We start from the raw sequence: 15,374 nt of genomic DNA, 5'->3' as shown, positions 1-15,374 counted from the left end.
TTGATTCAAACCAGATATTTTGTTAAAAAAATTTACTTAATATGTATAAATAATTTATCCAAAACTCAATCAATTTAATACGTATAAATAAGTCGGCCTTTATATAATCAAGAACTCATAAACTTGAAATCGTAGAGCAGGCTACGCTGCTGTCATTCATTCATGTCAATATCTTGAAATATGACTTCTCCATTCATTCTCTTTCACAAAGGCATCTTTCACAGTATGCATTAATAATTGAACTCATGCTAGAGCCAAAAAATACTATTACAAACCTCTTTGCATTTAGTGCTCTCACTTCACATTACATGTTTTGGAGCCTCCTTTTTTCAAGAATTCATGTTCTCCCACACTCTTTTCTTATTGATCCAAGACACCCTTTAATGCATATTGTTATTTTCTTCCACCAATCCAAAGATCCATCCACCCTTTAATCTGTTGTACCGGGTGCTGTGTTGCTTGTACCTTATACCCAACTGTTAGTGTTATAAATAGATCTTCTAAGTTCTAATTTTAGAAGCCTCCTCCTACCTAAGTTTAGTTTTTGTTGACTATTTTAGTCTACCTACACCCTCTTTTACCTCACTCACACCTATGCCCACAGACTTTTCTAAATATATACACAGAAAACTAGTTTACTACTAAAAGTAGGAAAGTTTAGGAATATCAGAAATGGGAAGTTTTCAAACCAAAGTCAAAAGCTATCCAAATGCCAAAGTGGTTGAAAGGTTGAAGTATAATGTAAGATTTCTTCAAGCTGAGGTGAATGAAATAATGTGCATGAGGGAACATGAGAGTCAAGCTTACGCTCAAGAGATGATCATATTTGCACTGAAAGAAGCTGAGTGGAAGAAGGAAAGGAGGAAGCTAAGAGAGGAAGTGAAGAAGTTGAGGAAGAAATTGGAAGATAAAGGAGGAGGAGAAGAAGAGAAGTCCAAAGGAGTAGAAAATCATGACATGTTAAGTAGTGTGAAAGGGGAGAAGGAGTGGCATCACTTGGGATCAAGCTACTTGTTGGAGCAAATTAGGGATGAACAAGCTAGAAGAGATGTCGCGATCGAGAAGTGGAAACAACTTTATTTTGCCATCAAAATTGAGCTTGATGATCTTATCCAGAGGACAAATCAAGGTAATTTACTTCAATTAATTTCTTATCATCTCGGAAACAACCTCTTGCAGAAATGTAGGGCAAGACTGCGTATAATAGACCCCTCTGGTCCGGCCCTTCCCCGGACCCCGCGCATAGCGGAAACTTAGTGCACCGGGCTGCCATTTAATTTCTTATCGTCCCCATTCAAGCGTTCTAACATAGGCAGAGCCAGTATTTGAAGTTTATGAGTTCTGAATTTGTCATTGAACTCATAGTTCGTCTTAATTATTCGGTTCGCAGTTATTTATACATAATTAATGAATTTCCTAATACAAATACAGGCTCCAAGCAAAAGCTATTGGGTTCGTCTGAGCTCGTAACTAATACTCTCCCCCATCCCTTTGTTCTAAAGATGTGGTTACAAGACTTGGGTAAACTGCTTGGAATAAGCTGAAGCTGACAAAGATTTCCTAGAAAAGAAAGTATTTTACTAATATTGTGGGATGTTAATACCTTTTTCCAATGTGTTTAATTTGTTTCACCAGGAGAAGGACTCTGCTGGAAAATAGAGCAAATGGAATTACTAGAGGAGCTGCATAGGGAGCTGAAAGAAAAGGAGCAAACCATTGCGCTTTTAAAAGAGCGAATATCTTTGATGGAGCAACAAGAACTCAAGAGGGAGAGGGAGGTAGACATTTTGAGGCAAAGCTTGAAGATAATGAGCTACAAGATGAAGGCAACCAGCATTTCTAAGAATTTATCGAAAAGCTTGCATCTGTAAAATTCAGTCATTACAGAAAACTGAGAGCTATAATATAGAATAAGTGGTGGTCCTCTAGATTGAGGGGCTTCACATAAAAGTTTTTCTTCTAATATGTTCTCCTCCTCAAGAACATAGCTAGTTTCAGATAGCAGTCTAGTGAGTTATGCTTAATTTGTAACTTGCACCCTAAAATAGATGGTGCCTTTTCAAATTCTTTCAGTTTTTGGATGTGAGTCATTTTTTCATTGTTATTTTGAATGATCTTTTATTCTTGAGATTATAATTAATGTTAAGAGTTATAGCTACTTACATATTATGATGATCTGGATATCTTTTCTGGAGTTTCCTAGAGAGCATACTAAGTGTAGAATATATTTCCAGATATTAGAATTCTAACCTAAAATATTGTGGGCAGCTCTTATTTGATGGCCATAAACTACTACCTCACATTATAGAACTGCCGAGCATTTTTCTCCCACTTGGTTGACCAAAAGTACAGACAATTTGTATAAAGCACGAGCCGACAAAGCTATAGTAACAGATGGCTATAAATTATTAAGTTAAAAAATGAGCAGGACATGTACACTTGCTGAACAAAAATCATGCAGAGATACAATAAATGCAGCCATTTCTGTGGTATGATTGTTATTTACAACAATTACTCTGACCTATGGAGTACCAACATTGGCAAAATTTTGATGATTTCCATTTTTAGCCAATTGATATGTTCCTCTCTTCTGCCAGTTGTGACCTTGGAACAGTTTTGTAGTTTGATCTCACATTCTGAAGAAGAATTGGAAACCATAAAAATGTATACGTATCAATTCCGTACATGCAATACTTCTCAAAATGGCTAGTGGAAAATGCAAGTACCTCTAACAGAGTAATGTAATAGAAGTCCTCCATGTGCTGCATAAGTGCACTGCCATCTCTGATTGCGAGAAAAATGTTAATCTCTGTGTTCAATATTTTCTCAATCAATTCTTTTTCACCTTTCATCTGCACAAAATGTACCAATCAGTAAATAGTGAGAATGCTTTTCTCAGGAGTTCTTTTACCTTCAATAAAGAGGGAAAAAAAATTCATAGTATGAAGAAATGTACTTTAGGTCTAACTCAACTCCAAAGCTCATGAGGTGAGGATTATCATAGACCCTATAAGGAGACCACAACCCATTCCCTCAACCAATTAGGGACTTCACATCCTCCTTCCCTGTACGTATAGGACTGGACAACTAGAGTGTGGATAACATAATAGGGGGGCCCAACACTGAGAAATACAACAGGAGGGATCGATGTGTCCGACTCTGATACCATGTGATGAAATGAAAATTGGGTCTAACTCAACCCCAAAAGCTAGCTCATGAGGAGAGAATTGCTTAAGACCATACAAGGAGACCACAACTTATTCGCTCAACCAATGTAGGACTTGACACATGATAAAGTTACTTTGACTATAATGGACAAGTCTCAAGCCGAAAGTATGGAAACATGCTAGCAGTATATCGCCAATCAATACCATTTTTCTTCTTTTTAATTAGGTAACTTTTTTCCCTCCAACTTCAAACCCCCTCACCTCCCACTTTCCTTCCTTAGTGACTTGAAACTTCAACCTAATGTTTTGAACGGATAGGCTTATACCTCAAGGACACCTTCCCTCATTTATTCAATGAGTTTCTTTTCTGAATCAAACTATCATAACAAACTAGTATAACTACAAGAGTAACTTTAAATATATAATTTTTGAACAGTAAACTTTTCCAGCTTTTTTACTCCATATCAGTATGAAGTCAAAATCCATAAATTTATCATGAGATTGAAGGGATCAGAAGATTCAAAAGTGCAACTTGTACAGCCAAATACATAAGAAATAGAACTCCAGTATGCTAAATTATGTAATAAAATGAAAAAAAAATGTTCTAGGGTATTCCAATATATTGCAAGTAAGCAGTTCTTTCAGAAATCGACAGTGTAAGATCTTAATAAAGCATATTGTCAATGGATGAAATGGAACACAAATAAAAAAGAAATAAAAGTTGAGAAGGATTAAAGGCGGAGAAGCTTACAAATTCACTGACAATAACATCAGGAGTGGCCTCTCCAATAACATCACCTTGGTAACCATCGTCCAAGGGTTCTACATTATCCTGAAACGTTTTGTTCCCGAGACATAAGAAGTTAAACAACAAACAATAAACTCCTTTAAATTGATAAAAGGTCAAATGATGTCAAATATGTCATATCTGCTTCCTGAGAAAGTAGGTTCCAATACATAATCAATAAGAATGACGCAGGACTTCTCAATAGTGACTACCTTTCTATGAAGAATTCTCAAAAAATTACTTCAAGTAATTGAGTAAATATTATACTGAACAGTGACACTGGTCATTTCTCTTAAATATAAATTTTATCAGGACAAAGCTAACCTTCTGAGACACAAAAGGAAAAACAAACATAACTCCTTTACCAGTGGCAACATTCTGTCGATGCGATTGAGGTTGAAGTTGATCGATTACGAACAAACTTTGATGTTTTATAGTGTAAAAATGACAGATTAAAAAGATTGAAAAAGAATCAACCCACCATTGTCTTTTTCATATCTCCAGCGGTCAAATAAATAGGTTGAGCAACATGGCAGTAGCCCATCAACCGAGGAACTGTTGGTATTATATCTCTGTGATTTACAACCCTCCAGCTGTCTTTAACTTTCTGCAGTAGAAGAAAAAACTGGGTTACATAGAGTCGCTCAATATTTTAACAAAATTAAACTCGGTACATTTCCGAAGCATGGGAAAGTGATTTTGTAAGGTCAAATTGTTTTTGGTGCTACAACAATGTACTTACAGCAGTTCACCATATTACATTAGAAAAACAGGCAAATATTCTCATGAACTATAGGCAAACACTATTTTTTAGGTTAAGGTGAGTATGTCAACCAGCTTCTTGGTTTGGTATGTTAATTTTTTTTCTTTTGGGTTCTTGTTAAATTTTTAGGTTAGATGAACACCAACCCCTGACATTACACCTCTCTCGAGACAGTGGTTTACACCAGAATATAATGCCATATTAGAAGCTGAGAAGAAAACCTCCAAAGAGGTGATCCACTTATTAAAGCTCATTTTCTCTCCCTTTCACTTTCTCTCCCTTTCTATATAAACTGCATGTACTGCAGAAAGTTTCAGCTACATATAGAGAGAATTCTGAAGAAGTTTGATTGCTGAACTGCTGTATCCATATCAGAAAATTTTGTTGCCAATTGGCGCTGGAGGAAAATTTGGACTATGTTCTCTGCATCGAGACTGATGAGAACTTCATGTAAAATTTTGGTCACAATATAAAGATTAAGGAACATGTTCATTTTGCAGAATAAAAAGTGAGAGAGAGCACATTTACTATGGGCCATATTGATGAAAAAATTAAAATTCATCAAGGAAAAGTTCTGAAATTTCATGTTTCTTTCACATAGAATGGTTTAGATTCATTAAGAGCTCAAGGTAGCTGATCAACAAATACGTGATACTTTCTCTTTTTCTTTACTTTATATGTTGCCGGTAAGAGTAGCTTTAAAAGAAAAAGAAAAGAATGGTAAAAGATGCCATAAACGTATGGTGAAACCATATTGGCAATATAGAATATAGACAGTCTCGACATAAGTATTTCACATCTGGAGAGGGTAAATTATACCTCATTATAAACTTCAGCGAACTTTTTGTTTCCAACTCTTGGAGATCCAAAGTTGTACATGGTCACAGAGATAGCTCCCCGCCTAACACAACGGCAAACAAAAAAGATAAAAGTCGTTGGATAGATGTTGGTAAGTGGTAAATAATGCAAAATAGATGGAAAGCAAGCTACAGAAATAAGAAGAAAAAGGAGCTTACTTAGCTAGTTGACTTGATGATAGTTCAAGAGCGAGAAGAGTAGCCAATGCACCACCAAGACTATGACCAGTAACGTAAACACTCCATTCATTTGGTGGGTCAAGATCATCATCTCTGGAAAATACATTTACAGTTTAATAGGTGAAATGACATCAATGATTAGCAGTGAAGCAAGAACATCAAAAACAGAGAAGAAAACATCAAGAAGACAAAGAGGAAGATGTACAACAACAGTAACAAAATCCAGGGGAAAGGAAGGAAAGAACAGAAGAAAAGATTAAGGCAGTCCCAGACATCTCAGGTAAAGCAAAAGTGAATTTACAAATTTTAAGAATCGGACTGTAATACTAAGCACACACCACCAGTCCACTTAGTAAAGACTTGAAACAAATATTTGCCAAATTCTTACTTCACTGTACTGATAAAGAGCTAATAGAGAGGACCTATGAAGTAAAGCAGGAGAAAAGGAGCTGATTCTAAAGGTAAATGTCTATGGCTTGAGATAACAAAAATATCAGATCAATATCCTCATTCAAAAATAGGAGCTGTGTCATCTCATCTCTCATTCACAATATCCGAGGAGATAAAGGAAAATGCAGCATTGTACAATCTCGTTTGACAGGCCACCTACCTATAGCCAATTGCTTGTTTGACCAGCGAGATAAGCCTAATCCTAACTGAGTCATACGCACTTAGGAAACCACTGTGAACCTACAAAAACAAACTCTAGTCATTCGGATAATGAGATATATTCTAAACATAAGTGCGCATTCATAAATCAGACACTAAGATGGTAAAGTAAGAATTTGAGTGCCACCTGAACTTCTTGCTTGAAGTCACCACCTATCCTTTCAGGATTGAACCTGCAGCATAGAAGCAACTAAGGATAACAAAATAAATAAATGGCGATCTCTCAACCATTTAAGGTTAGCCGCATACAAATAATGAAAAGGAGGCAACATATAATTCATTTTCAATATTAACGAAGTGCTTGGGCTATTCTTTTTATTGTTTTAAGTACTGTATGAATTTCAAACTTATTTCCACAGTGTCGGACAGATAGTTATCTTCCAACTGTATTCTTATAAGAAAATGAATTGTTTCTTTAAGTGGGCCACAGAGTAGACAGTTGTATTTCAATGGAAGTACACTTTCAGAGAACTTAGACAAGGATGAAAATACTTTGTTTACTGTAATAGGAAAAAAAACATAGTAGTAGTAAAGAGAACCAGAAGTTGAAGGTAGAGAAAAAAGAAACTCAAGCCAGCCTGTTCTTGTAAGGATATTACCCTGCAGGAACTAGCATCAAGTCTGTCAGAAGATCCTTCCATTTAGTCTGGATTAAAGAACAACCAGTTATCCCCAAGCGCGAGCAAAATCAATAAGTTCTACAGATGTGCATAATACCAACCAAAACCTACTTGTTCTGTTCCCCTGAAAGCAACAACTAACCGTTTCCTTGCTGAATCACGCCAAAGTGCTACCTGCAGCCCTGACAGAGTCCATAATCAGTTGAATAGTCTTCTCCTTAGATTAAATAAATGAAATCTAAGAAACCTGATTAAACTATTCTATTTTCACATTATTAAAGTTTTATTGTATATATATATTAAACTAAGAGCTCCTAGACAGTCAGATATTAACATGCCTGTGTATCAGTTGACTCGTTATCTAAGAAGCACAATTTGTCAAATTCAGATTTGATGAAAGTCGGATGTCCCAAAGAAGTAGCTAGCAGTGCCCAAGCTTCCATGGCTGTCTCTGCTGTTGAGAAAAGAGACCTCATCTCCTCGGCTTTCTTCTCGTCCAACACTAATCCATCTTTGTTCATGGGATATCCAAGGATATCATTTTCCACTCCGGTTGAAGAATCTTCTTTAGCATCACCCTTTCCGAAAAGACCTGCGCCTTTGTTGAATTGGGAAACTGTGGCGTTTAGGACCATCAATGCTCCCAAAATGGAATCGGTTTGACGTAACAAGTCTTGTGTCACCTTCTTGATATCTGGAAGGGATGACTGAATATTGTTAAGAACAGGTGGTTCAGTTGATGCACTACCATTAGCAGCTTCCTGCTTTTCAGGAGTTGCAAGACCAGATTCAACATAGCCTGCATCTGCAACTTTCCGCGATTGCAACCCAATCTTATTTAACAAGTCAAGATTATCCCACTTTATTTTCTCAGGAGCGGGGAGACCGAGTCTTTGAACAACATTTTGATTGACGATGTCAGCAAAATTCTTCCAGAAATGCTTATCTGATTGAGAGCTCTGAAAAACCTTAGTGCCAGCAGAATTATGCTCATCGGACATGCCATTTTCATCACAATTAATCTCCATCTCACCACCAACTTTGGTGTCTTCCGAATTATTTGGGCGTTCTGATTCTTGACGCATGCTCGAGTCATCAATGTTGGGTGATTTCTGCGACCCCGGCAGTACATCTGATTCCGCAATAGGGCCATCAGAATTCTCAATGCTGCTATTCAAATCATTATATTCATCATTTAGTAGCTTCAGCTGCCCAAAAGCAAACTGTACAAATTGTCGAGCTTGCACAGTCTCCGAACCCAGAATTGTCTTCAAAGCAGACTCAAACCCGTTTTTCTTTAAAAATTCTGTAATGATTGGGATTCTCCACCACTTCTTTTCTTCTTCAATTTTCTCAAAACTCTTGTACTGTATCTGTAATATGTTAATAGGACAACTAGTTAAATAGAGAATTGAATCAACAATGGTCAAATCGGGTATCATATAAGAAGGATTCTGAAGTCAGTGTTACGTAAATCCAATTTAGTCCAACATACTATTCAGCTAGAGTACCACTGTTGTCAAAATAATTAGATGGATTTTCAGAAAATGAAGATCTGAAATTCCAGCTAAATCGAAAATCTTCAGGTCCAGCTAGAAATCTACAAAAGCAGCATTCAGTTTGTTCTTTCTGCAGTGGCTGTTAAGCTGAACCGACTTTTGAGAACATTAAATAGAAAAATAACGATATTACTTTGTCCCAACAAGTTCATCCAGAAAACCACCTATTCAGTTAGAAATTCTAGAGACAGAAGATAAATTGGGAAGAACCAAAAGAAAATGAACCAACTGAAAATTAGGTAGCTTCCTATTGCATAAGCAAGGTCGTAGTGCTCTTGAACCTTGAATGTGCCTCCAGATTCAAATCAACTTACCTCTATCTCTATCTTCCCACCACCGCCCATTCCTTCCAAATCAACCAGCAGTTCATGAGAATCTCCTAGAAAAGCACATGTCTGTTATTTTCACAAATTTAAACATCAACGGAATCTGTATACCAGCCTAATCCTTATATCAGCACTTATATCGGTTATGATATAATTCATAGGTATAATTATAGAAAACTAATTTGTCCCTTTAAGAGGATTTCTTCCTTTATCAATTTGTTTGATGAGCAACGAGACACTTTCAATATAGTCATCAAAACACAACCAATATGCATATTGAAGAAGCACTCAGAACTTCCCTATTTTGGTGGGATAAGTTGAAAAGGAAGTCGGACCTTATTTTACATGAATGATATTTTAGATCGCATGAAATCTAGACAATTATTTAAAGTACAATTTCATGATAGCCATTTCTTGGGCTCATACCATCACAGAGGTGTTTCACATTAACTGCTGCATTCCCCATGCGTTTATGTGGAGCCACAAGATTTGCATCCCAAGCTGCAAGCTGACAATAGTTATGAATAAGTAATTAGATCCAGAGTTGAGAAATAAGAACACCGAGAAACCTACAAAGCTTCTATAGCTGCTCACTTTTCATCAGAAGATTCAGTTAATTTAGCAGTGTCCATAGCAAGCACCTGTAAATGACACTAAGACCACTTGGTATATCTAGAAAGCTTAAAGCTTTTCAAATTGCATATCTTAGAATAGCTGCTTGCTTTTCATCAGGAGATTCAGTGTTGCAATATGTGATTATAGTTCATCTGTTGACATATAGTCCACATACTGTGTATTAAAGTTTTGTCGTTTAATGTGAAAGCGCTAAGTTGCAGCAAATTGAGGTCGTATTTCGAAAGCAAAATGTTACAGTTTCTGGAATTCTATCCTTTACTTAATTAACCATTAGAGAGGAAAGATGAACTCAATTTATCAACCTGAAGATCGTTCAGGGGCGGCTGCTTAATATTTAAAGCAAACTCCTCATTCCATGTTGGCTCTTTTGTCCTGCAAATGTAATTCACAATATTAACAATGTTGCCGTTCTTGGATGATGTTTCAAGATTCAAACAGTGTATAATCTGAAATAAAGAAAAAAGATAGCTTTATTCTCCAACAAACAATAGCAATTGTAGACCTTTCGCCTTCTTGATAACAAATTAAGAGGATTAATTGTAATGGAACATCAAATAAGAGATTGATGGAATGATCGACTCAAGATAATAAAGAATGTGAGTTAAGGATGAAAAACAATTGAATTCTACTTAATCCAGCATAACTCTTTACTAAGGATTTGACAAGTTCCTCAAACCGAAGAGAAGACAATTTCTAGACTCTCTTATTGGCTGCTTTACCATTCGGCTTATGCATGCAATATTTGGGCAATAACATATTGACAACAAGCAAAGCATCCTGATTCATTGTTAAGTAAACCTAGAAGATCTAGAGAAGTTTCAATAGAAAAGAGAAAAAATTGCAGCATTAACACATGACCAACTACCTACCCCCATTTCACCTTGCTTTTCAGAACTTGACTATCTAATTGTAACACCACGTACGGATCACTCGTTCCCTGAAATTTAGAAAGAAAATTAAGCAATTAAATCAAAGCTGGAGTTAGAAAAGTAAATAAATGCATAATTAGCCCGTTAATAAGGAAAGAAGAGTAAGGCACGTCCCAATTGAATTTTGATAATGTGCTAATATTAGAAGGCAGATACCTTACCCAAGGATCCATAGCAGGAAAACTGAAACCTTTCTTTAACTTTATGAACAACTGGCCATCATAAATTTCACGCACAAATGACCTGCAAGATAGTTGTCAAATATGAGATAGAACTTCCAATCATGATCCATGCCAAATCCAACTTCCTTTAAAAGAAACAGACATATTACGCTCATTAGCAATTTTGGATAAACTGAAGTCTTGTCTAAGATGATTTGGATAAAATTAGCAAAACTAAGCTGAATAAGAACCAACAACATACTCTGAAAGAAATATGGTTTTGCAGTTAGCTGCATCCACCTCACGCTTTCCGACATTATCCTGTTCAAGTGATATCAAAAGAAGCAAAATGGATCATACTAGAAAAACAATCCAATTGCTTAATTTCTTTTTGCTCCATAAACATTTCAAGATTTGTAGTATACTTGCAAGATTAATTTCCTTCTAAGTAAAATCAAATATAAAGAAAATCCACTTAGACAAGTGATGGCCTTACAAGTTACATATGGTTATGACAAAACTATTTCCTTCATTCATTTTCATGAGTTTTGGGGGTTAAGACTACTACAAGAAAAGAACATTTATGTTTATTTCCCAAACTAGAATTGCAACAGCCTAACAAGATGCTTAAACAATAATATGAATGAAAAAATATTTAATGAGACTCAAAGATCACAACTTTAGGTGTACATATTGCAAGCTACAAAAAAGGGCAGCCCGGTACACTAAACTCTCGCTATGCTCCGTTGTCAGGGGAAGGGCCAAACCACATTGGGTCTACTGTATACAGCCTTAACTTGCATTTTCTATAAGAAGTTGTTTCCATGACTTAAACTCGTGAGCTCCTGGTCACACGGCGTCAACTCTTACCGTTGCGCCAACACACCCCTTCAAATTGCAGGTCAATGCAACACAAAATTCACACATCACAAGCATGACATCTATAACTTCTACAACACCAAATATGAAAAGAACCCACAATGAAAGATACTTTTAAAAGCCATTTTTCTTTTCCAATCAACAGTCACATAGCTATATTTACAAAAATAAATTAACCAACCAATCAATAAACTTCACCTCAATCCCAAACTAGTTGGAGTCTGCTATATTAATTCTCAATATCCATACACTCTATTTGAGTCCATTTTCAATTTATAAATAAAGAATGAAACAGAAAAATGAACAACTACATACATATTAACATTCTTATTTACACAAATTTACATAACCAACCAGCCAATCAATCAACTACACCTCAATTTCAAAATAGTTGGATTCCGCTATATGAATTCACAACATCCATTCTTACTATTCTAGTCCATTTCCAATTTTTGAATAAATAAATAGAAAAATGAATATACATATATATAAATAAAGATGGAGAATTTACTGGAAGATTAGTGTAAGCTTCAAAAGCAAAACCAGCAAGAATGACAGCCAAATTAATATCAAAAGGAGGTCTTTCATTCTCCTTTTCAGCTGATGAAAACGGAATAATCTCACCACTAGCTTGACAATTACAACACAACAATTCTTTTGCACCAAATTTTGGATAATTCAAAAACCCATTAATTCTTTTGGAGAAAAAAAGTTTTTTGGAAAAGGAAACAGAATTGGGGTTCTTGAAAAGAAGCAATCTTGGTGAAGAAAAAATGGGAAAGTGGAGATGAGGTTGCAGAGTAGCCATGAAGTGGCAGTTGGGTGGAAATGAGGATATTTTGGGAAGAAAAAATTGTCCAGTGTTAAGACAGAGAATTTAGGAGAGAATCTTTTGAGATTGGAAGTGGAAGTGATCTAAATTTGAAGAGAAAAAACATTCCCCTTAAATCTTCATATTTTTTTATATATTTGTACGCTATTTAAAAAAAATTATATAATTAAAGTAATATTTGTAATAGAGTATAAAATAAATCTCTCACAATATTTATGAGACAAAAATATTTTTTTATTTGTAAATATAATATTTTGACAACACTAGCATGTCACTAGGAACTAGTGGATAAACATGACTTTGTTTTGTGTTTTGGCATAGCAAAAGTATTATAAAATATTTTTCTTTAATTAAATCATTTTATGTATTTTGTTACTGGAAATTATTTTTTGCTACTGAATTTGTCCCAACAAAACAATTTCTTTAGATTGGTAATTTTATGTGAAAACATTTCTCTCCATATCAACGTATGAGATGGTTTACTAAAATGAGAATGCGTGTACGCAAGTGGGAGGATATGGAAGGAACGAGAAAACAGTGGCGCCAATTACTAACGGTAATGTCTGGAATTTTTCATCATCTTTGTCTATTTTAAATCTAATTTACCGTTAATTAACTTAAATAGCCGTCTATTCAAGTGGCTTAAACTTAAAATAGCCGACAATACACATATATATATATATATTTCGGGTATAATATATATATATATATATAATCATGTTTAATCACTGTACAATCTATGTATACTAACCGTAAAAGTAAACAATGAATTCGATTCTGCTATTTGTGTGAATTTTATGATTTAATATTTTAGGATATTTTTTAGTAGTATTTGTTGGATTATGTAATACTTGCCTTCTATAAACTTCTTTGGGAACTTTGTCACGATCGAATTTTTTTTTTTATTTAAAGAAAATTTGGAAGTCTAAAATATCAGAGGGATTTCATTTCATACAAGTCCGCGAAATATTTTAATGTTGGGAAAACAGTGTCCAAATTGTTTACGTGTTAGTCTTTTTTAGATATGTGTAAAGAAGAAAACATCAAGTCTCGTATCATTTTTTTAACGGGAAGACCAATATACAGAGGTTCTCACTTAATTCGGTATGTCCATCAAGTAATCGATCGGACGGACGAGATTTGTCTTTCATTAAATATTAATTATGGGCCTTAAATTTATTGGTTCACAAAAATAATTAGGAAATCTAATATTCTCCCACTTGACCCTATAATCACATAACATTAATATTTAATTATATAAACATTAGTTGCGCATAAACAAATCTCTTCTATAATGTCCATCATAAATACCATAATACGATAAGCTACTAAATGTGAGTTATGGCAGTCATACACATTTTATCTACATACCCCCTTCCATATACTACAATATTAGCAATTCATCGTACCAGGTCCATAAACTATAAAATATATGGTCCACAATAATGTCTCATCGAGAATTATCATGTAATATCTCAAAACAATAATGTGTACACCATTATGAGAAACATGAAATCATTAATGTATATCATAAACACATAAATGAGCTTAGAGTGTCAAAACATCATAAATACATCAATCATAAATACAACCAAGACCCATTCTATGTACATGTTCTTTAAATATGTTTGGTTGTAAACCTTTCGTTAACGGATCTGCAATCATGAGATCAGTTCTAATATGCTCAAGTGACACGCTTTGTTTCTCAGCTTCCTCCTTGACGGTAAAGTATTTTAATTCCATATGCTTGGCACCTTTGGAGTACTTATCATTCTTGGAGAAGAATATTGCTGCAGAATTATCACAGTAAATTTTCAGCAGCTTGGCAATGGTATCGATAACCCCAAGTCCTAAAATAAAATTGCGCAGCCATAATGCATGAATTGTGGCTTCAAAACATGCCACAAATTCTGCTTCCATCGTGGATGTAGCAATGCCAGAATGTTTGGCACTCTTCCATGATATTGCTCCTTCAGCTAATTGGAACAAATAACCAAACGTGAACTTTCTAGTATCAATACATCAGCGAAATCTGAATCCGAGTATCCAACAACTTCCAAATGCTTGAATCTCCTATACATGAGCATGTAATCCTTCGTTCCTTTCAGGTACCTCAAGACTTTCTTTGCAGCTTTTCAATGATCACGTGAGATGCATCAAGGACGAAGATGGTATAGTATTGATGGAAGATGCCCAGATTAAGAGGAGATGGCAGTCTTACTTTCATAACCTTCTGAATGAAGAAGGGGATCGGGATATTGTGCTAGGCGAATTGGAGCATTCCGAGAGTCACCGTGACTTTGGGTACTACAGGCATATCGAGGTCGAGGAGGTAGTGGGAGTTATGTGTAAGATGAGCAGGGGAAGAGCGACCGGGCCAGACGAGATTCTGGTGAAATTTTGGAAGTGTGGGGGGGAGCAGGTTTGGAGTGGTTGACTAGGTTGTTTAATGTTATTTTTAAGACGAAAAGGATGCCGGATGAGTAGAGGTGGAGTACGGTGGTTCCATTGCATAAGAACAAGGGTGATATCCAGAGTTGTAATAATTATAGGGGGATCAAATTACTGAGTCATACCATGAAAGTATGGGAGTGGGTAGTTGAAGCGAGGATAAGGATGACAATGTCTGTATCCAACAACCAGTTTGGGTTCATGCCGGGTCGTTCGACTACAGAAGCTATACACCTTGTTAGGAGGTTGGTGGAATTGTACAGAGAGAAGAAGAAGGATCTGCATATGGTGTTTATTGACCTAGAGAAAGCGTATGACAAGGTACCTATAGAAGTTCTCTAGAGATGCCCGGAGGCAAAAGGTGTGTCGGTTCCCTACATTATGCCGATTAAGGACATGTATGATGGGGCTAAGACTCGAGTTAGAATAATAGGAGGCGACTCTGAGCATTTTTCAGTTGTAATGGGGTTACACTAAGGTTCTGCGCTCAGTCCGTTCTTATTCGCCCTGGTGATGGACGCGCTGACACACCATATTCAATGGGAGGTGCCATGGTGC

The 15,374-nt window shown here is 35.7% G+C and overlaps 2 protein-coding genes across 4 annotated transcripts; one reads left to right on the top strand and one right to left on the bottom strand.

Annotated features, from left to right (window-relative positions):
* The first annotated feature begins 220 nt into the window (after positions 1-220).
* LOC104100232 (uncharacterized) lies at positions 221-2,169 on the top strand. Its single transcript, XM_009607415.4, has 2 exons — positions 221-1,129; positions 1,636-2,169. Exons 1-2 carry the CDS (start codon positions 673-675, stop codon positions 1,869-1,871), a joined length of 693 nt encoding a protein of 230 aa, XP_009605710.1. The 5' UTR covers positions 221-672; the 3' UTR covers positions 1,872-2,169.
* A 214-nt stretch (positions 2,170-2,383) lies between these two features.
* On the bottom strand, positions 2,384-12,456 carry LOC104100231 (uncharacterized). 3 transcript variants are annotated; one of them, XM_070185925.1, is made up of 18 exons: positions 12,045-12,453; positions 10,917-10,975; positions 10,655-10,736; positions 10,434-10,501; positions 9,867-9,936; positions 9,355-9,436; positions 8,917-8,981; positions 7,378-8,416; positions 7,155-7,213; positions 7,023-7,069; positions 6,551-6,596; positions 6,365-6,444; positions 5,734-5,847; positions 5,537-5,618; positions 4,436-4,561; positions 3,919-3,999; positions 2,727-2,852; positions 2,384-2,636 (listed from the first exon to the last, which is right to left on the bottom strand). In XM_070185925.1, the coding sequence occupies exons 1-18, from the start codon at positions 12,339-12,341 to the stop codon at positions 2,565-2,567; spliced, it is 2,595 nt and encodes an 864-aa protein (XP_070042026.1). In that variant the 5' UTR covers positions 12,342-12,453; the 3' UTR covers positions 2,384-2,564. The 3 variants fall into 3 exon arrangements, with proteins under 3 accessions (XP_070042026.1, XP_070042028.1, XP_070042027.1); XM_070185927.1 differs by lacking the exons at positions 2,384-2,636; positions 2,727-2,852; positions 3,919-3,999; positions 4,436-4,561 and adding an exon at positions 4,670-5,018 and having other exon boundaries at positions 12,045-12,456; XM_070185926.1 differs by lacking the exons at positions 2,384-2,636; positions 2,727-2,852; positions 3,919-3,999; positions 4,436-4,561 and adding an exon at positions 5,046-5,151 and having other exon boundaries at positions 12,045-12,456.
* Between the last annotated feature and the right edge of the window lie 2,918 nt (positions 12,457-15,374).

Source organism: Nicotiana tomentosiformis, chromosome 9, assembly GCF_000390325.3.
Source record: "Nicotiana tomentosiformis chromosome 9, ASM39032v3, whole genome shotgun sequence".
NCBI classification, from domain to species: Eukaryota; Viridiplantae; Streptophyta; class Magnoliopsida; order Solanales; family Solanaceae; genus Nicotiana; species Nicotiana tomentosiformis.
Note: the sequence above shows the minus strand (reverse complement) of the source record. Positions and strands in the feature narration are given on the sequence as shown.

What these genes read in the sequence shown, in the direction of transcription:
- LOC104100232 (XM_009607415.4), top strand. Translation starts at nt 673, where the DNA reads ATGGGAAGTTTTCAAACCAAAGTCAAAAGCTATCCAAATGCCAAAGTG. An exon ending in TATCCAGAGGACAAATCAAG is followed by an intron (nt 1,130 to 1,635) that starts GTAATTTACTTC and finishes TTGTTTCACCAG; the next exon opens with GAGAAGGACTCTGCTGGAAA.
- LOC104100231 (XM_070185925.1), bottom strand. Translation starts at nt 12,341, where the DNA reads ATGGCTACTCTGCAACCTCATCTCCACTTTCCCATTTTTTCTTCACCA. An exon ending in AAGCTTACACTAATCTTCCA is followed by an intron (nt 10,976 to 12,044) that starts GTAAATTCTCCA and finishes TCACTTGAACAG; the next exon opens with GATAATGTCGGAAAGCGTGA. An exon ending in TGTGAAACACCTCTGTGATG is followed by an intron (nt 8,982 to 9,354) that starts GTATGAGCCCAA and finishes GTGCTTTTCTAG; the next exon opens with GAGATTCTCATGAACTGCTG.